The sequence below is a fragment of the Colias croceus genome, chromosome 2, assembly GCF_905220415.1.
Source record: "Colias croceus chromosome 2, ilColCroc2.1".
In the NCBI taxonomy this organism is placed as follows: Eukaryota; Metazoa; Arthropoda; class Insecta; order Lepidoptera; family Pieridae; genus Colias; species Colias croceus.
This window is the reverse complement of record NC_059538.1, coordinates 9,372,147-9,393,451: the sequence shown is the minus strand read 5'-3', so window position 1 is coordinate 9,393,451 and position 21,305 is coordinate 9,372,147. Positions and strand designations below refer to the sequence as shown.

General features: G+C 35.2%; 1 protein-coding gene and 2 long non-coding RNA genes across 4 annotated transcripts; 1 reads left to right on the top strand and 2 right to left on the bottom strand.

Moving 5' to 3' along the window:
* Positions 1-9,084: 9,084 nt before the first annotated feature.
* On the bottom strand, positions 9,085-10,386 carry LOC123702582. Of its 2 annotated transcripts, none has more exons than XR_006752895.1 (3): positions 10,345-10,386; positions 9,693-9,887; positions 9,085-9,244 (listed from the first exon to the last, which is right to left on the bottom strand). It is a non-coding gene; the product is annotated as an uncharacterized LOC123702582 (long non-coding RNA). The 2 variants fall into 2 exon arrangements; XR_006752894.1 differs by lacking the exon at positions 10,345-10,386 and adding an exon at positions 9,989-10,026.
* Positions 10,387-10,497: 111 nt separating this feature from the next.
* LOC123702591 lies at positions 10,498-10,803 on the bottom strand. Its single transcript, XR_006752898.1, has 2 exons — positions 10,575-10,803; positions 10,498-10,542 (listed from the first exon to the last, which is right to left on the bottom strand). It is a non-coding gene; the product is annotated as an uncharacterized LOC123702591 (long non-coding RNA).
* Positions 10,804-11,262: 459 nt separating this feature from the next.
* On the top strand, positions 11,263-20,368 carry LOC123703375 (DNA replication licensing factor Mcm7). Its single transcript, XM_045651292.1, has 16 exons — positions 11,263-11,391; positions 11,471-11,574; positions 11,654-11,794; positions 11,865-11,992; positions 12,114-12,205; positions 12,434-12,660; positions 13,047-13,229; positions 13,556-13,740; positions 14,092-14,260; positions 14,573-14,725; positions 15,001-15,167; positions 17,145-17,311; positions 19,112-19,223; positions 19,436-19,534; positions 19,740-19,860; positions 20,195-20,368. The coding sequence occupies exons 1-16, from the start codon at positions 11,361-11,363 to the stop codon at positions 20,273-20,275; spliced, it is 2,160 nt and encodes a 719-aa protein (XP_045507248.1). The 5' UTR covers positions 11,263-11,360; the 3' UTR covers positions 20,276-20,368.
* The last annotated feature ends 937 nt before the right edge of the window (positions 20,369-21,305 follow it).

The following is a 21,305-nucleotide window of genomic DNA, read 5'->3' as shown; positions in this document are numbered from 1 at the left end:
GCATATATAAGTACTTGCTAATTTTATTGTTTCGTTTTTATGTGTTTTTGTTTTATTTGAGAGTTTTAAGTTGTTTTTACACAATGGCATCGGATAAACACTGTTGCGTCACCGGCTGCGACGGAAGTAGACGTAAGTCCAGTTAATATATAACCTCATCTAAACAAACCACTTCTCAGAAACCACCCTCGCCCCGAAGATTAGCCTAATCTTAATATATGATTAGTAGTAGTAGTAGTCTGAATCGCTTCTGCAGTTTTTGGTTTCTTTGTGACAAACACAAAAATACAAATATTTTCTTATTATACTATCACTAGATATCCGCCTTGGCTTCGCCGGCCGAATTTTCTACGCTTTGGGCTAAGGCTTTGGGTTACATTTTTTACATTTTTTTGTACTTACATTTTTTTGTAACTTTTTTTTTGAAAGTATAATATGGCCATACTTAATGCCATTACATAACCAACAAATATTACCTCTATATAATAATAGAGATCATCATCAGGATTACTAAATGGCTTCACGCCTACCGTAATAGACTTTTTACTACAGAAATAACTTCTAATATTTTTTTTGAGGTATAACTGACAAGTTCTCTATTATTTAAGGCACAAGTCAAGTCCTGCACCGATTTCCAAACCCAGAAAAAGAAAGACAGCGTTTCAACACTTGGCTGTATGCAGTTGGAGGTGATATCTTAGGCCTTGAAAATGATCATATATTCAAGTATCGTCGAGTGTGTTGCAAACATTTTGAACCAATATATCTTTGTCGAAATAATAAATTAAGCAATGTAGCAGTGCCAACACTGAATTTACCAGGTATGTATTATCATTGTAAAGTCACACTACACGGTACACAGTCAACCTCTTTGATTAATTTACATGTCATGTTAATAATCAACCTCTTGTTATAAAATGTATCCTATGACACTCCCGTGATCAAGATGAATCAAACGATACCTCATACATCAAAATCCATCAAGCCGTTTATACTTTACCTGCTATTATAATTTTCTGTTTTCCAGATCCATTATCCTTACAAAAACATACACTTGGTGTGAGGACAGCAATGCGTAATATTGAGAATGTTAGCAGGAAACCAACAGGTAAATAGGCCATAAATTCTTTTGGTTAGTGATTTTAAAAATTCATCACCTAGCAAGTAGTGATGTTTCTTTCATTGAAAGTGAAAACTTTTGAGGAAGTGTATTGATAAAATCATCACCTACTGCAGCAAAGATCAAATCCAAAAATCAAAATCAAAATTCTATTTATTTCTTACATGTGTAACATACGATGATGTTTGTTTCTTTTTTTTATCTAAATTTTAATATATTAGTGGTAATTTTTTTTTTTAGGTCAGCAAGCTGAGCAATTTGCGTCTACTTCTTCAGCCCTGGACTTTGAAAAAGAAAATATTGGTTGGTATCATTTAAACATAATGTAACCCTAAAAAATTGATTTTGTAATTTATGATTTATACTAGCGGTTCGCCCCGGCTCCGCCCGTGGTACCTACATGTTTAAACTATCCTATCTCTCAAGTTGGATCGAACTGCACATGGTGTACGAATTTTATTATAATCGGTTAAGTGGTTTAGGAGTCCATTGAGGACAAACATTGTGACACGAGATTTATATATATTAAGATATAAGTAATTATGCTTCTTGTCATTTCCAGATTTAGTTGCTGCTCCACGTATAATCAACACGGCTCTTATAAATGAAAAAACACTCTGTACAGATCCACACAAAATTCGTTTAGATGACTTTAATCTTGGTAAGTTGCCTTAGTCATTACTATTAGGGTGTCATTTAAGCTATCACCAATTTAATTAGTTTTGTGTTTCTTAAATAATAGGGTTTGTCCTCAAAATAGTAGATCTGTCACCAAAATGTAGTCACCAAACAATGCAAAATCAGTTCCACAATAAATCACCTAAAATCCTGAGATATAAGGTCTAGTACCAAATAAATGTTTTTGTATGTATTATAATAGGTGTGTCCTAATAAGTATTTAAGCAAACTAATTTAAAGAGATCACCAATAAATCATATTATGTTACTAGAAAATTGCATTAAGTTCAAATAAAAAATTTTGAGAAATTAACTAAAACAACAAATTATCCACAACGATAATAAAATGCACCTACAACAATGAACGTGAAATCGCGAATAAAGTAAACTTGCATCTCTCTCAATCAATCTTTAAAGTCAATTTTTAAAGCGCGCCAATTTGTCTCCGCCCCTTTGATCATTTTTTCATTAAAATTATAAATTGATGTATTAAATTGGTAACGAATACTATTAATTTAATATCTGAACGAAATAAAATGTTACTACTATATTGGTGACAAAATATCAAATAATCCATACTAATATTATAAATGCGAAAGTAACTCTGTCTGTCTGTCTGTCTGTCTGTTACTCAATCACGCCTAAACTACTGAACCAATTTTCATGAAATTTGGTATGAAGATAATTTGATACCCGAGAAAGGACATAGGCTACTTTTTATCCCGGGAAATTGACGCATTCCCGGAAATCCTACGGGAACGGGAACTGCGGAAACCTAGTATCAAATAAAAAGGAGTCGCAGTCAGGGATCGATAATCGGTTTATTTGGTGACAGATCTACCATTCTGAGCACAGAGCTATTATTTAAGTAACAAAACTGTTATCATAAGAACAAAGTTTATATTCATGTAATGCAATATAATTTTATTGGTTATCGATCTCTTATTTTACACATAATGTATTAACATTAATTTGATAATTCATACCTGGGAACAATTTTTGTTTAACTGAGAACGAAAATATTTCGTGGTGATAGATCTATTTATTAGGTGATACAACTTGATGACAAATATAAATTTTGGTGATAGAAAATATAGTTCCCTTACTATTATTGACAGCAGCGCTAGTAGCTAGGGAGGAGTATGGGGCAGCAAGATATATGTATAATATTTATTATATATCTTGCTGCCCATCTATGTATACCTACTGTAACAAGCAATAAAAAAAATATATATTATACCTACACAAACAAATTTTGTATATAGGTATTATTATTTATTATATTTGCTATAACATTATGTAATGTACAAATCCTTTTGTCAAATAAAGATTATTATTATTATTAATTTAACAATGATTTTGAAAGTAAAAACTCACTAAAAATGATCAAAACACCTGTCAAATATAAAAAAAAGTTACAAATATTAAAATAGCATGCTCCAAAAAGATAAATAAATAAATAAAAAGAGGTCTGTGTCGCCAACAACTACATTCATTGCGGTTGCATAATTGATTCATTTACAAACGATTTGACCAAGTGAATTTCGTGTTCTGATCTCAGATCAATTTAGTAATCTTAGATCTCAATTTAGTAGCTAATTGATCTGACGTTGTGATCGAAATAAAATCGTTATGTGTGTCATACATAAGTCATATTAGATTCATATTCATTGCAAGAGTTACATAAGGCACAAATTTTGAATGTAGGGCTTTAAAAAAAAACAGCAATTTTGTGTTAATAATTGAAATTTTCGATAGGTATGTTAAACATACCTATCGAAAGCTTCTCTATACACTATAGAAGCTATAAACATACAATGTTTATAGCTTCTAAGTATGTGATTGAAACCAAGGATCTCTAGAGAAAAAGCCGATGATTAAGGCCGCTCAATCACAGAAAGTCTTAGCTTAGTCTTATGTAAATAATACTTACACTTATTATACATATAATTTACTAATTTCCAGATCCAGTGGTTAAGGAGAGTGATTTAAATCAAAAGTCAGAGACATCCAAAAATGTATTGCCTTCGGATCTAACTCTACTCGCTGATAACAATAAACAAAGTCAAAGTAAGATTTTTATATGTTATTGTTAAAAGAGAATTTAATAAAATAAAACAGCTTTATAAAACTACTAGGTGATGCTATGTAGGTTGTCTTACCAAGAGTTTGCTTTTCTTTTGTACAGAGTTTAATAAAGAACCACTTCCTAATAATAATAAAAAAGTACAAGTGAATTATTTATACACGCCTAGGCTTTTAACCCCCGAAGCAAAAACAACAAGGTGTTATAAGTTTGACATGTCTGTGTCTGTCTGTTCCACTCTAGTTTGATGGATGAACCGATTTTGATTTTGTTTTTTTTGTTTGATATTTAGTCGAGAGTATTGTTTTGTCAGTTTAATGAAAATCTATCCAAGATGGCCGCCGCCACAGAATGACAGATTGCATATTTTTACACAACTCCATCAATATGGGTTGGCTATCAAATGAAAGGGCTACCTTTAACATCACTGTATAACAAATTTTAAAATCCAAGGTGGCCGGCGGTACAAAATGGCGAATGTCGGGGGTTTTTAAATTTTCAATTTGGTCAATTATTTAGACCTAGTTCTTAAATTGAATTTATAAAAAGGATCAGCTTTTTCATAAATTTCCATCGTAAGATTTTTATTTATTCGATTTTAAGTTTTCTTTTTTAAACAATACCTTTTCACGTTTTGGTTCTTTTGCGCTACCTGTGAAATATGACAAATATTATGCATAAGGCCGTCGCATTTACAATACATACTCATATGTAATATTATGATATAAAAATCTGTTTTCTTTTTACAGAAACAACGGCGAAGACGAAAATAATGACAGCAAAAAAATATACAAAAAGTCTCTTTATGACCTATGCAGAGAAAGAACTGCATAAGAAAATTATTTCTTTAAAAGTAAAGCTGTGCAAAATGAAAAATAAGGTTGTAAAACAAACAGAAGAAATAAAAGCTGCAAAAAAATTAGCAATGGATCCATTGGTTTTGAGAATGTTGGAAAATTTTTCCTATGCAGCAAGATTATTAATTGCTATGCAATTCCGGGAAAATAAAAAAAAAGAAAAAGGACGTCGTTTTAATGTACAAGAAAAAATTCTTGCTTTGTCTATTTTAAAACAAAGTGCTAAAGCGTACCGCTTTCTTAGAAAAATATTTGTTTTGCCATCCCCTCAAACTCTTATCAAACTAGTACAGAATTCGGATGTGCGACCTGGTATTAATAAAAAAATATTTACACAGCTCCAAAAGCAAACTGAAAACATGTCCAATGAAAATAAACTGTGCATACTGTTATTTGATGAAGTATCATTAAAGGCACACTTAACTTTCAACGAAAGGAAGGACAAAATCACAGGATTGATTGATAACGGCTGTGAAAGGAAGCCTGAAATTGCAGACCATGCACAAGTATTTATGATCCGTGGAGTGATAAAAAACTATAAGCAAGCAATTGCATATACATTTTCGAGAAGTGCTACGAAGGGACCCGAACTAGCTACGCAGATAAAAAATATAATAATAGAACTACAAAAAGTGTCATTACATGTTGTCGCAACCGTATGTGACCAAGGCACAAACAACAGACAAGCCATTAAATTACTTATAAATGAAACAAGAGGGATCTACTTAAGGAGAGGAGAAGAACCAAAAGAAAACCTAATGTTAATAAATAATGAAGAGGTTGTCATCTTATATGATCCCCCTCACCTACTGAAGGGCATAAGAAATAATTTATTGACAAAGAATTTAAGTTTTATAAAAGAGGGAACAACTAAAACTGCTAAATGGTCTCATTTGGAAGACCTCCAAAAAGAAAACCCGGGATATAAAGGCATCCGTTTACTGCCCAAGTTAACAGATCAGCATGTACAGCCAGAAAAAATAAACAAAATGAAAGTAAAGTTTGCCAGCCAAATCTTTAGTCGCACTGTTGCATCCAATATGGGATATCTTGCAGGTATTTGTTATACATATTTTTTACATATGAATATCACATAAGTAGTCACAAACATACACAAATAACATTATTAACTTTTTAAATTTACTATAATTTATTTCATGATAAACATGATAAAATTACTATTTTTATTTATTTTTATTTTATTCATAAAAGGTACCTTACAGCTGTTGATAATATAAATTATACTAATTACATATAAAAACGCCAATTACAAGGCACACCGATAATAGTAAAATTGTGTGACAAAAAACGGGAAACTACAAAGGTGCAATAATTGTTTACTTAACTTTAACTTTAACAAAAAAAATACACTTATTCTTGATGAAACACAAAACATAAATGAATTAAATGTGACTTCTCGTGAACAAGCAATATCAACAATATAACATTAAAGTAGAAAAAAAAAACAGAAATAAAATTGAGCCTATTAAGGTAACTATGTGAGAGAATGAGTGAATGTGTAAATGAGTGTGTGTTAGGGTCTGCGCGTGTGTGTTACTTATTTAAGTTATTTATAATCTGAAGAATTGCACTTTTAAATATAGGGCGTGATAAACTAAATATATCAGCTGAGCAAAATTTATTATTATATACTTCAGGGAGTCTGAAATATGGAGAATTTTTAAGATAGTTTGTAGACGTTAAGAACAGATTTTTTTGTCGAGTGCCTTGACTTGGAACCCGAAAGTTTAAAGGATTCAAAATAGAGATGAGCAGTGGTGGCTCAGTGGTGAGACCTCGGACTTCGAATCGATAAGTCCGTGGTTCGAGACCAGGCGAGCGCGCAGGAAATAAATTGATTTTTCAATTTATCTGCGCATGTTGTAACATCACCACTGTTCGAACGGTGAAGGAAAACATCGTGAGGAAACCGACATGTCGAAGAATTAAAAAAAAAAAAAAAAAAAAAAAAGTTCGACGACATGTGTCATCCGCCAACACGCACTTGGCCAGCGTGGTGGATTATGGCCTGTACCCTCATAGGAGGCCCGTGTCCCAGCAGTGGGAACGTATATGGGCTGATGATGATGAAAATAGAGATACAGTCAAATTACTAATTAGTAACTGATTATAGAATTCTAAAATATATTCTAATAGTCATAATATTTCTTTTAATAATGGTTTAACTAACATTTTCATGACTATTATTTTTGTTTTTCAGACAAAGGAATATTAGGAGAAGAGTGCAAAGACACTGCCGATCTGTTATTATTTATGGACAATATATTCGATTCGGTTAATGGCAGCTTTAATAAAAATAAACATGCGAAGCCATTATTGGGGCCAGTTACACCAAATTCAACCCATCATAAAACCTGGACAGAAGCTAAAAAGATTTTCATGTCAATGAAATTTATTAATAATAAAGGCAAAGAGGAAAAAGTTCCTACTATTGCAAACTGGGTCTGGACAGTAAATAGTATAGAAATATTATTAAAAAATATTGAAAAATGTCATGGGATAACCTCAGTTTGGATGCGGCACCTCAACCAAGATCCTCTAGAAAACTTCTTTGGGGCTATTAGAAGCCAGGGGTGCCGCAACAATAACCCCACCTGTGATCAATTTGAAGCGTCATTTACGACACTATTAATAAATAATTTAAATACTGTCCAGATCCGGGGCAAAAACTGTGAATCGGATTACTGTGATGCCTTGCATGCCCTCGTCGTTGAGGATAGCAACATTAGCAGCCAACAAGAAACAACTACCTGCATGGACATTCAAAAATTATTTGAAATTAATTTAGTTACAATAAGAGAAAAAGAAAATGACCCCCGTGTTATAGCACCCTTACAATACATAGCAGGATATGTTTTAAAAAAAATGAAAAATACATTCAAAAATTGCTCTACTTGCAAAAATTGCCTTTGCACAGATAGTGTTATTGAATATCTCAATTACAGAGAATATGCAGGTGGTCGCTGGCTCTGCTATCCAAGTCCGCCATTAATAGAGGCAATTTCAAATATTCATGATATTTTAAATGTTATTTTAAAAGAAAACATAGAGAAAAATTGTCTTACAGTGTCTATGAAAACATCTGTTATTATTTTGGCTGATTTTAATTTCATTAACTGTCAAATTCACAAAGAAAAAAATATTAATAATTTAATAAATACAATGATTAAATTATACACACATAATTATTGTAAGAATATAAATAAGATCTTGGCAGGCAAAAGAAAAGTAGATGACAACGAGGACATGCTACAAATAAAAGCTAAAAAGTTTTATAGCACTTGCTTTAAAAGAAATAAATAATAATTTCTTCTATACAATGATTTTTATTTCCCCGCCCTGACAAGTTCTACCACCTTGTCTTGCAAGATTTACGAGCATGATTTGACTGTTATGTTGATGCCATTCTTTGCTGTTTTGATATACTTACATAATAAAATATTGCAGATCCTGCGCGTATATTACTTAATGATTAAATTGAAAACAGCAAGGAATTACATCAACAAACAGTCAAATCGCGCGCGTAAATCTTTCATCGTTTATTTAAACTATAACCGTACTATACATACTATAATATGTATATATGATATAGCAGGAAATGCCAACTCTCAATAAAAGATGGCGCTAGTTATGCGTTTCCCAATTTAGTTCGGAAATTGGTCTCTATTCCTGTATATAAAAAGGTACTCTGTGATTGTCACTTTGACGTTTTAATTTGGCGCCAAATATTGACGTTACGTTTTAACGATTGCCATCATCTGTAGACTTGTGACAATGAATAAGGAATCACATGGAAGTGACATACCTACAAAAAAAGTGTGGCCGGCGCCATATTGCTTGTAACAAAACATGGCGGTGTTTAGTGCCGAGAATATATCGATAAACATTATTATGTTTATCGATATAAAAATAATATTAATATATTTTTTTTGAAGTTATACTTCTTTTGGCGCGTAACTTGTAACGCGTGTACATAAACACACACTCTTTTTTATTTATTTTAACTTTATTGTACAAAACATAGAAGTAAAATTACAAATGGAAAAAATGACAATGCCAATTAATAAAATTAAGTATGACGATGGCTGCTCGTGACGGTAACACCTATACAGGGTTACTTGTAAAACACCAGCAACCTCGCCGGACAAGATAGCTAACCCTGTATAATTTGATAAATCCAGTTCAATTTTGACTTCGATATAAGGATTACGGTAGACTTACAATTTGGTAATTTCAGTTTTGAGGAATGTAATATAATGAAACAACATAATATATACTAATATAGGTATATAATAGTATTTTATTACGATGAACAACACAATATACAGTAATTGTATTTATTTATTTATAAATAATAGACAAAAAAAACAATAATATATAATAATAGAGAAAATTATAGAGCTAAACTATTTTGTGTAGCCTGGAATGCACTCAGATACACTCTGTTCATTTTTGAGTTCGGGATTTGAGGCTCAACTGGTACCTGGAAATGAAATGTCACAGTTTACATTAACTAGCATTGTTCACTTTACATTTAAACTAAAATGCAATACATTTTAATTAAAAGGGCAATGCTGATGGTTTGAAATTAATATCAACATTAGGGCTTACAATAGCGGAACTTGAATTTATATTTTTGGTTTTATGGCATTGAAATGCTTTATAAATATAAATTTATAAAGAATAGAAAAATAACTTAAAACACCCCATGTATTTAAAGTAAATTGCACTTTCCCTCAGTCAATAACATTTCAACAACCAAATATCACCCAAGTTTGTACTCAAAAAAATCATATAAAACCATCTCAGTTTGTTCACAGGCCTCCTTCAAAATAGGAGAAACGTTAGATTATAAATGACAGCCCTAAATCTAAATAAAAAGACCAAAAGTAAATTGGAAGACATCACGTGTCTACAGATAAAAACCTCACCCTGTGTGAATGCAGCGGCAGACATACTGGTATAGCATCATCGTGCAGACTAATCACATCCATTGTTCTATTGAAAGCACTTTCGGGGAAATGTAGGGAACATACTATGATATTATATCCTTTACATTTGGCTTGATATTTTCATTTTCAATTGCTTCTAACCATTCTCCTTTTCTATTTTCACTTCTTGGTAACCTTCAAAAAATTAATTTTTAGGTTATTATAATTTTAGTCCTGACCTGACTTATTTATAAATACATTTTTAAAGTACCTACTATAAAAGCGATTAATCTTACTTAAGTTAAAATTCATATTAGGTAAATTTAAGTGTTTTATTTTTCCTTCTGCTGCTCTTGGCAAAATTAATTTGTTATTTTGGAAGTGTATTCACCAAAGCAACTATTCTTAAGATTAATGACACAGCCTTGGGAGACGCACGTCTTCATCGAACATTTTGCTGATGTCGATATTATAAGTCATCACTAGCACCCAAATTCATTATTTTACTAGAACGAAAATATACAAAATAAAGCTATATTTGGTAACAATTTTACACTGAACATAGTCTGTGAATACTCCTCAATTCAATATACATGAAAATAAGTAAATCAGCAAAGTAATAACTAATATTTCAGTCAAAACGTATACATACCGGTGCAAAGACAAACTTTTCTAGTTTTCATTCTTTCCGGAGCCACATCCCACAATACTGCGCTTTGGTATTATGCCACTATTTGTCCTTGACCACTCTATATGTTTTAGACACAAATGTTTGTCACAATCACAAAAATATTCAATATTTTTCAATGTTTACTACGGAGCAATGACAGAGCATGTACATCATAATAACCTGTATATAAAAAGGTACTCTGTGATAATAACGAGAACATAAAATGGCGCCCGGCCACAGTAGGTATTTGAGCTAACTTCAAATGTCAAACGGTATAGAATTAGCACTGACTGACGTATAGTCATATATTTTCACTTAGCAGAATATTCATTAGTTAGAAAGAGACAGTATTCGTTTTATTATTTCGGTATCGAAATGCATGATATTTGTATAATCAGTTGTTTGTATAGAACATTATGCCCTGTCCATAGGATTCCTTAGTCATTGACTTGTGAACGCAGTATTGCCATAAATTAAAGTATTGAGATTGGCGTGCGTGAAATGAAAAAAAAAAGAAAAAATTTAAATAACAAAATACGGAACTTTTTTTTTGTTAACATATCAATATTCGACGTAAACTTTTCATGAAGTGAGATTCCATTACCTAGTTTGAAAAAAAAACTCGTATTATTAGATTTGTGCAACTGTGAGCTTCAAATCAGATATTAAATTCATTTAGGAACAAAAAGATAAAGGTATGAATTAAACGGAAATATGTGTAATTGTATTAACAATAACAAAGCGTAGGAATTTTTAAAAATTAAAAAATTCTTGTTTTTAATCTTGGCAGCACCGGTAAAAGTAACGAATATTTTTGAGCAGCTGACAGCTCACAGCTGTCCGATCTCCATGTTTCTGGCAGTTGGCATGGTTGGCATTGTTTCGCGCCAAAAAGTTTGTCAATGTGTCAAAGTTGGGTTTGTTAATTGTTTCTCATTCTCTAAATATTTACAATTTCTTTGTGTTGTTGGGATCCAAGTTAAATAATACCTAGAAAAATGGCTATGCGAGATTATACTGCTGATAAAGGTGGATATAATACAATTTATACTGAATGAAGACTAAAAAAAATAAACATTACAAATTTATTAATACTTTTGTCTTTCAGAGTCCTTTAAAAACTTCTTTATCGACTTTTGTCAAACCGATGATGAGGGCAACAAGTTTTATAAATACTCTGAGCAGCTGACTAAAGTAGCACATAGGGAGCAGGTATGTTTATATCATTTTAGGTTAGGTATAAACAATTTTTTATTTGCAACCTCTACATTTTCCTATGTCTATTTTATAGATAGCATTTGTGGTTGATTTGGATGATTTACATGAAATGAATGAAGAGCTTTGCGACGCTGTAATCAAAAATACTAGGCGTTACACAAATATGGTTTCTGATGTAGTTTATGACATGCTACCAGATTATAAACAAAGAGAGGTAAGAATTATTGACGGTGATTACATTTTATATATATTTTGGAACAAATTTGTATAAAATAACATTTTAGGTTGAAGCCAAAGATTCTCTGGATGTGTATATAGAGCACAGAATAATGTTAGAATCCAGAAACCACAGAATCCCTGGTGAAATGAGGGATCCCAGAAATAGATACCCACCAGAGCTAATAAGACGATTGTAAGTTTAACTTTTTCCTGTGCTAAAATTTTCTTAACATTAAATCTCATTAATCTATTTATTATTTATTGTTTTTGTACTTTGTTAATGCTTTTTAATGTATGAAATGTTTAATTTCTAGTGAAGTATACTTCAAGGATTTATCTACATCAAAATCAGTACCAATCAGAGAAGTGAAAGCTGAACATATTGGCAAATTAGTCACTGTAAGAGGTATGCCAATAAACTATTTCCAACATTTAATTTAGTTATAGTTTTCACAGTTTATTTCACAATCTTTGATTGTGACATAATGCATATAATTTGAACAATAATTTATCAAAATTAACAACATATTATTTGATACAACATTATTGTCATACAAAGTCCATTAACAACATGTTGTCCGAGTTATCATCATCTTTAGCCTTAAATTTCTTTTAAATATTTCTAAAATTCCAGGTATTGTCACAAGATGCACAGACGTGAAGCCTCTTCTCATAGTAGCAACATACTCATGCAGTGCCTGTGGTGCGGAGACGTACCAGCCAGTACGAGCACTGCAGTTCACTCCACCACCAGCATGTACTGCTGATGAGTGTCGTCTGAACAAGACCGCTGGACAACTACACTTACAGACTAGGGGATCTAGGTTCCAGAAGTTTCAGGAATTGAAAATTCAAGAACATGTGAGTAATAGATCTACATCTACTTACAGCAGATGTTGTAGACAATTATTGTAATTAAATTAAAAATGATTTATTAGTCATAATGTTTAACATGATTGTTGCTAACTTGTAGTTTAAATATTGTTGATTTTTTAGGAGAATTTATTTTCTAAGAGTGGTTTCAGACTAGCATTTTATACTCATATAAGAGCTCGCCGAAATATGCGTTTATGCGAGTCCTGATATTTGATGCTCGTAATGTAGCGCGCAGAAAAATACGCTAGTCTGAAATGGCTCTTAAAGTGGCATCACAACACGACAACCAAGTACAGGTTGTTAACAGCAGTAACATTAGTTATCCAAATCATGACATTAATTCTTTATGCTAAACTTATATCAATTTACAGTCAGACCAAGTACCAGTAGGCCACATACCTCGTCAACTATCCGTCTACTGTCGTGGCGAAACAACCCGCCGCGCACAGCCCGGTGACCATGTAGCGGTGACTGGTATATTCCTGCCGTTACTGAATGCAGGCTTCAGACAGATGGTGCAAGGATTGCTGTCTGATACTTACTTGGAAGCTCATGTGAGTGATTTGTGAAGGAATGATCTTAAAAGTGTGCACGAACAAGAAACATGTGCTAGAAGTGTTGAGTAGGGATTGTTGCAACATGCTTTTTCATTGTACCAATAAATATGTTACTACATCACACAAATAATAAAAAGGGCACACAATACTTGTATTTCAGACAAAGGTTTAATTGCTGTCATCATATTTGCATCAAATAATATATATTTTGATAAAAACAATTATTACAATTTAACTACAACATAAAGAAGAGAAAGCTTTTCATATTGTGAAATCTCAATATTCTTTCATAAAAATAATTAAATATATATTATTTATTTTAGTCCGTTTCATGCTTAAACCAAAGTGATGAGAGTGAGCTAGCGGAAGCTCTGACTGAAGAAGAATTAGCAGAGTTAGCAGAAGATGATTTGTACTCTCGTATGGCGAGGAGTCTGGCGCCTGAGATATATGGACATGAAGATGTTAAGAAAGCATTGTTGTTGCTTCTAGTGGGAGGGGTGGACAGGTTTGTGATATGTTGAAATTATCAATGAAAAAACGAAAAAATAACATACATAAAGGATTTTGTTAAAAAATGATATGTACCTACGTTTTTAAAATTTTGTTCTTTAAAAAAAAGCACACTAATAATTGCAATTAAATAAATATATTAAATACATGTAGCTTAATTGGACTCTGATAAATGGCGCCATATAAAAACCTTGTCTCAATAAGTTTTAGTACAATAATATATCATTGTATTAATAAAAAGTTTATAGTTCTCGACATAGTATTATATTATCTGCCAGCATTACATATTATTATGCCAGCTTTTGTTCATCTCTATTGCAATATTTTAACTAAATCATTTTCATAGACGTCCAAACGGCATGAAGATCCGTGGCAACATAAACATCTGCCTGATGGGCGACCCCGGGGTGGCGAAGTCCCAGCTCCTCAATTACATAGACAGGCTGGCGCCGCGCTCGCAGTACACCACGGGCCGGGGCTCCTCCGGTGTGGGGCTTACGGCTGCTGTTATGAAGGTTAATATTACATTTGTTGGTAATTTCTATTACCAAATGGGAAAATTAATAAGATAGGTGAAATAAGAAACACATACATTTGAGTCAGTCTTAAAAATTTTAGATGTTATAAAGGGTGCTCACAAAGGATACTTTTGTATTATAGTTTTAAAAATTGTTTCAACGTTTTTTCATTAGACCATCTTTTGATGTGACATGTGATTTGTAATTTAGGCATATAGTATAGTCATAGAAAAGTGCTAAATACAAACTATTAACTTGCAAACTAAATTATGATTTTATCTTGATTAACATATTATTTCTATTCCTTAGGATCCATTCACAGGCGAGATGATGTTAGAAGGTGGTGCTTTAGTGCTCGCAGATCAGGGCGTGTGTTGTATTGACGAGTTCGACAAGATGGCGGAGACTGACCGTACAGCCATACACGAGGTTATGGAACAACAAACTATCAGTATTGCCAAGGTAATGTTTAAATAAATTTTTCATGTAACTATGTTAATATTAGTCAAAACTAAAATGACTTTGAAATTGAGATGGAACTGAATGATAGAGGTTTGACTTAATGTTCCCGTAGGGCGACTTTGCGATGGGATTTTTTGGCGTTACTCTGTCTATTTATTTTCGCAATACATATATCTTATAAGCAAGTCATTATCTGAATTGAACATTTCAAAATCATTTTTATATCTAAGATATTATATATTATGTTTGTTATTAATTTTATACTTGTTGTTCAGGCGGGTATTATGACGTGCCTGAACGCGCGCGTGTCAATATTAGCGGCAGCGAACCCGGCGTACGGGCGCTACAACCCCAAGCGCACCATCGAGCAGAACATACAGCTGCCCGCCGCGCTGCTCTCGCGCTTCGACCTGCTCTGGCTCATACAGGACAAGCCCAACAGGTGACTGTATAACGTGTCGCTACAACCCCAAGCGCACCATCGAGCAGAACATACAGCTGCCCGCCGCGCTGCTCTCGCGCTTCGACCTGCTCTGGCTCATACAGGACAAGCCCAACAGGTGACTGTATAACGTGTCGCTACAACCCCAAGCGCACCATCGAGCAGAACATACAGCTGCCCGCCGCGCTGCTCTCGCGCTTCGACCTGCTCTGGCTCATACAGGACAAGCCCAACAGGTGACTGTATAACGTGTCGCTACAACCCCAAGCGCACCATCGAGCAGAACATACAGCTGCCCGCCGCGCTGCTCTCGCGCTTCGACCTGCTCTGGCTCATACAGGACAAGCCCAACAGGTGACTGTATAACGTGTCGCTACAACCCCAAGCGCACCATCGAGCAGAACATACAGCTGCCCGCCGCGCTGCTCTCGCGCTTCGACCTGCTCTGGCTCATACAGGACAAGCCCAACAGGTGACTGTATAACGTGTCGCTACAACCCCAAGCGCACCATCGAGCAGAACATACAGCTGCCCGCCGCGCTGCTCTCGCGCTTCGACCTGCTCTGGCTCATACAGGACAAGCCCAACAGGTGACTGTATAACGTGTCGCTACAACCCCAAGCGCACCATCGAGCAGAACATACAGCTGCCCGCCGCGCTGCTCTCGCGCTTCGACCTGCTCTGGCTCATACAGGACAAGCCCAACAGGTGACTGTATAACGTGTCGCTACAACCCCAAGCGCACCATCGAGCAGAACATACAGCTGCCCGCCGCGCTGCTCTCGCGCTTCGACCTGCTCTGGCTCATACAGGACAAGCCCAACAGGTGACTGTATAACGTGTCGCTACAACCCCAAGCGCACCATCGAGCAGAACATACAGCTGCCCGCCGCGCTGCTCTCGCGCTTCGACCTGCTCTGGCTCATACAGGACAAGCCCAACAGGTGACTGTATAACGTGTCGCTACAACCCCAAGCGCACCATCGAGCAGAACATACAGCTGCCCGCCGCGCTGCTCTCGCGCTTCGACCTGCTCTGGCTCATACAGGACAAGCCCAACAGGTGACTGTATAACGTGTCGCTACAACCCCAAGCGCACCATCGAGCAGAACATACAGCTGCCCGCCGCGCTGCTCTCGCGCTTCGACCTGCTCTGGCTCATACAGGACAAGCCCAACAGGTGACTGTATAACGTGTCGCTACAACCCCAAGCGCACCATCGAGCAGAACATACAGCTGCCCGCCGCGCTGCTCTCGCGCTTCGACCTGCTCTGGCTCATACAGGACAAGCCCAACAGGTGACTGTATAACGTGTCGCTACAACCCCAAGCGCACCATCGAGCAGAACATACAGCTGCCCGCCGCGCTGCTCTCGCGCTTCGACCTGCTCTGGCTCATACAGGACAAGCCCAACAGGTGACTGTATAACGTGTCGCTACAACCCCAAGCGCACCATCGAGCAGAACATACAGCTGCCCGCCGCGCTGCTCTCGCGCTTCGACCTGCTCTGGCTCATACAGGACAAGCCCAACAGGTGACTGTATAACGTGTCGCTACAACCCCAAGCGCACCATCGAGCAGAACATACAGCTGCCCGCCGCGCTGCTCTCGCGCTTCGACCTGCTCTGGCTCATACAGGACAAGCCCAACAGGTGACTGTATAACGTGTCGCTACAACCCCAAGCGCACCATCGAGCAGAACATACAGCTGCCCGCCGCGCTGCTCTCGCGCTTCGACCTGCTCTGGCTCATACAGGACAAGCCCAACAGGTGACTGTAAATGAAGTAAAAAAAAAAGAGAAAAAAAAGTAGAGCCGATATTCAGATAATATATTAATTATAAGCATAAAATTATTAGAAACATCAAAATAATCTATAGAAAAGGATATAATATAGAAAATTTCTTGGCATTATGACACAATTCCCATCCAACTTCATAAAACATATTATTTATTTATAATGCCTCAATATATACAGGGACAAGGACTTGGAACTAGCGAAGCACATAGCATACGTGCACCAGCACTCGTCGCAGCCGCCGACCGCGGTGCGCGCGCTGAGCATGCGGCTCGTGCGCCGCTACGTGGCTCTCACACGCCGCAAGCAGCCCGCCGTGCCTACACACCTGTCTGATTATATCGTTTGTGAGTATTTGTGCTCTACCTAGAGTGGTTGACTATATTGTTTGTGACTAATTATGCTCTAGGTAGAGCGGTTGTCTGACTATATTGTTTGTGAGTAATTGTGCTCTTGGTCCGGGAGCCAGAAGCATATTTTATGACCAAGTTCCTCTCAAGCGGTAATTAGTAAAATGCATCAAAATATAGTATTATGAAGCCTCGTGAACGTCAGCTGGAGCTCGGTTGGGGGGGTGAGCGGTTGTAGCCTCCCACGCACGTAAGAAAAAAAAGTATATTCAGTCATTTCCTCTCAGCTAAAAATTTGTCAAATTGTAGCTAACCCAATATCTCAACGAAAAATAATAATCAGCTGGTTACAGCATGGTGTATTATGCGTCAGCTGGTGTCTCGAATATAATGAGACATTAACAAAATCATCGAGATACGTGGAATTCCATCAACATAAGTCCCCGTAAAATATAAGTAATAACTTTATTAATTATATATTATACTTTTATTTTTTTAATAATTATAGTTAACTAATGTTTTTAGTGGGTTATTTCATATTTGTTACACTTTTAGTTAGTTATGTGAATTTGATGATATTATGATAGTTATTTTTAAATGCAGTTTATAATATTTGTAAAAACATGTTTACCGATGTGGCTGAATGTACGTAGTGTAATCATGTGCACAACTAACCACCTCCAAGTACCTTATTACTGTCTATATTATGCTAGCGTGTGAAGCTTGAATTTTTAAAAATAACGATAATAATTAAAGATACGTCATTTCATCTCAGATGAAAATTTGTGAGCTGATTGTTAATATACTGATGCGATAAATAAAAAAAATCAGCTAGCAATAATTCGAGGAAAACCTAGTAAGTTGATGCATATAAATTGGCAATAGATGCTTCTGTCTAACTCCTATGTAATAACTTTCAAAGTATCAGCTGACGGTTTTTCCACCCAGATACAGCCAGCTGACCTATATATATATCTACAGTTACATATAAGCTATCATCAGGTAAATTTTAGTTTGAGAGGAAATCACGGAAAATAATTTTATTTTTTTCATGTTCGAGTCACCAGCTGACGTATAATACACCATGTTGTAGCCAGCTGATTATTTTTTTTCGTTGAGATATTGGGTTAGCTACAATTTGACAAATTTTTAGCTGAGAGGAAATGAATGAATGTATTTTTTTTCCTACGTGCGTGGGAGGCTACAACCGCTCACCCCCCCAACCGAGCGCCAGCTGACGTTCACGAGGCTTTATAATACTATACTCTGATGCGTCTGACGAATTATCTCTTGAGAGGAAATAATTAACCAAATTTGCACCTGGCTCCCTAACCACTACCTGGAACGGTTGCCTGACTATATTGTTTGTGAGTATTTGTGCTCTACATAGAGTGGTTGTCTGACTGTACTGTTTGTGAGTACTTGCTACGTAGAGTAGCACATCTAGAGGGTTATACGAGTAATACGGTATAGAGCACGATGCTTAAAGAGCCTAGAGCCTAGAGCGCGGCATGTAGAGTGGTTTACATAGAGCACGACTAAGTGCAATACTTAAAGTGCGGTAGTTATAATTGTGATATGCATAGAGCAGAGCACGACACAGAGCGCAGCACAGTGTATCTAGATTCTGGATCGCAGTCACTAAAACGCTTTATGTAGAATAGGATGTCTAAAGCGCAAAACCTGTACCACTTTTCCTTCCTTTTATTAAATGGCAATAGAGCAATCCTTTCGTTTTAAGTTCAATAGAGCCTTATTGAAAAGTACTTACATACCTAATATTTGAAATATTTACAGCGTCATACGTAGAGCTGCGTCGTGAGGCCCGCAACAGCCGCGACGTGACGTTCACTTCAGCAAGGAACCTGCTCGCCGTGTTGCGGCTCTCCACTGCACTCGCAAGACTTAGGTAAGTTTTCTGAAATATGTATGTCTAAACTTCCAGTTTTTTTTTTAATAATATTTCACTGTAAAATTCATTTCAAATACATCGTTGTAATACTTACATGTGTTTAGTAATGTGTGTGAAATGTAAAAAGTGGAAACCTTCAACAAAATTGGTATTTAAAATATAATCAAATTCATTTTCTTTGCACTCTTTCATAAGTGTATTTGTATCAGGTTGTCTGATGTGGTCGAAAAGGAAGATGTATCTGAAGCAATTCGTCTCGTGGATATGTCGAAGCAGTCGCTGCAACACGTCGAAGAAAATGTGCAAAGGTACCTTTTGTTATTTTTTTTATCTATATGTCTACGGGTTAAACCGCGCGGTAGTGTTAGTAGTAAAATAAATCTTATGCATTAGAAATAAGCTATAGAAATATATAATAGAAATATCGCGACACAATAGATTTTGTTCGTGGTGTCTCCTCTATACGTAGTAATTTTGAAATTAGCTCAATGATTAAAATGAATAAAATTTCAGGGGTATAAGCGCAACGGACAGAATCTTCGCGGTGGTGCGCGAGCTGGCCGGCGGAGCCAGCACGGTGAAGGTCGCTGACGTCATCGAGCGCTGTGTGGACAAGGGCTTTAAACCCGATCAGGTACATTTATTTAATTTATTTATTTTTTACATACCTTGATTTTTTTAGGAAGGTACCCTTATTGAGTACTAAACTGCCCGTCCTGTAATTGAACTCTCTGTTATAGATTATGAGAATGATGCATTTGCGTTTAAGCTTTTGCTCTGTAGGCATATCTCTTATATTCGTTAATGTGTTGTGTGATTTGTAATTGGTTTATGTCCAATCTTTGTTCAAAAGAACTATAAATTATCTAATGCGTACAGTTTCAATTTAGATTTTGAGATTAGCCTTACGTACGCTTCTTCGCCAATTTCGTAGAAAACTTAACAAATTATAAACCTTTTTTTCCCAGGTGGATGCGTGCATCGAAGAATATGAAAATTTGAATGTATGGCAAGTGAACCAAGTGCGGACCAAAATTACGTTTATGTAACCTTAGAATTAAGATCTGTTTTGCCTATTTAGTTATAAGTTTTGTGATTGATCAATAAATGTTTTTGATGAATACAATTGTTGTTTAATTTCATACATTCCTTTATTATCTTACTAGCTAACCGCCCGCGGCTTCGCCCGCTTTGTCTAAAACATAATAAATTATATACTATATCCTTCCTCTTGAATCACTCTATCTATTAAAAAAAAACCGCAACAAAATCGGTTGCGTAGTTTTAAAGATTTAAGCATACAAAGGGATATAGGGACAAAGAAAGCGACTTTGTTTTATACAATGTAGTGATTTTTATTCCGTTATCCATTATCTTCATTCTTTATTCAGTTATTTATCTTTGTTAACCACTATTTAGTGGTGATTTAAAGTACTTTACTTCAATTGTAATAGGAATAAGAAACTCCAGTAGTTTTACCTTATATACAAACAGCGCAGACTCGTATATTAAAATTACTAACACTAATTATTATTGTCATGATTAAAGACAAATTTTCCTACTTTACAAAAAACTTAGTCAACAAGACGATATTTTAAAAATCTATAGTCCTATATTGTCGCTTTTTTGTACCTTGATGAGTTTTATCCCTCCCTGTACACGTAATATTAAGTATGCTATAAAGATTATTTAAGTGTTTACTGAAAAAATACGAAACGGAAACAAATATACGAAACGGTAACAAATATACGAAACAAACAGTTAAGAGTTAATTAGTAAGCGAGTGAGAAGTATAAATAAATTAAAGCGCTTGACAAGTGCTAAAGTTTTCATGTGGGTCGCGGAACGGGTCACGACTCTCGACCGAATTTCACATTCCAAATGTGTGGATATGTTAACATAAACAATCGAATGCAGGAAATGCGCAAAGGAACGACCTATTTCATTTAAATGTACGGAGAATATTTCAAAGCAATAATTATAATATTGCTGCATATTTATATTAATTATGAATCATATATTTTAATATTTAGGTATATATGCTTTAGGGAGATGTGAAGAATCGAATGTCATACAATA

Bases quoted from the DNA above. Each gene is read 5' to 3' on its own strand.
- LOC123703375 (XM_045651292.1), top strand. From the start codon at position 11,361: ATGGCTATGCGAGATTATACTGCTGATAAAG. The intron at 12,206-12,433 runs GTATGCCAATAA...CTAAAATTCCAG, and splicing joins CAAATTAGTCACTGTAAGAG to GTATTGTCACAAGATGCACA. The intron at 12,661-13,046 runs GTGAGTAATAGA...ATCAATTTACAG, and splicing joins AATTGAAAATTCAAGAACAT to TCAGACCAAGTACCAGTAGG.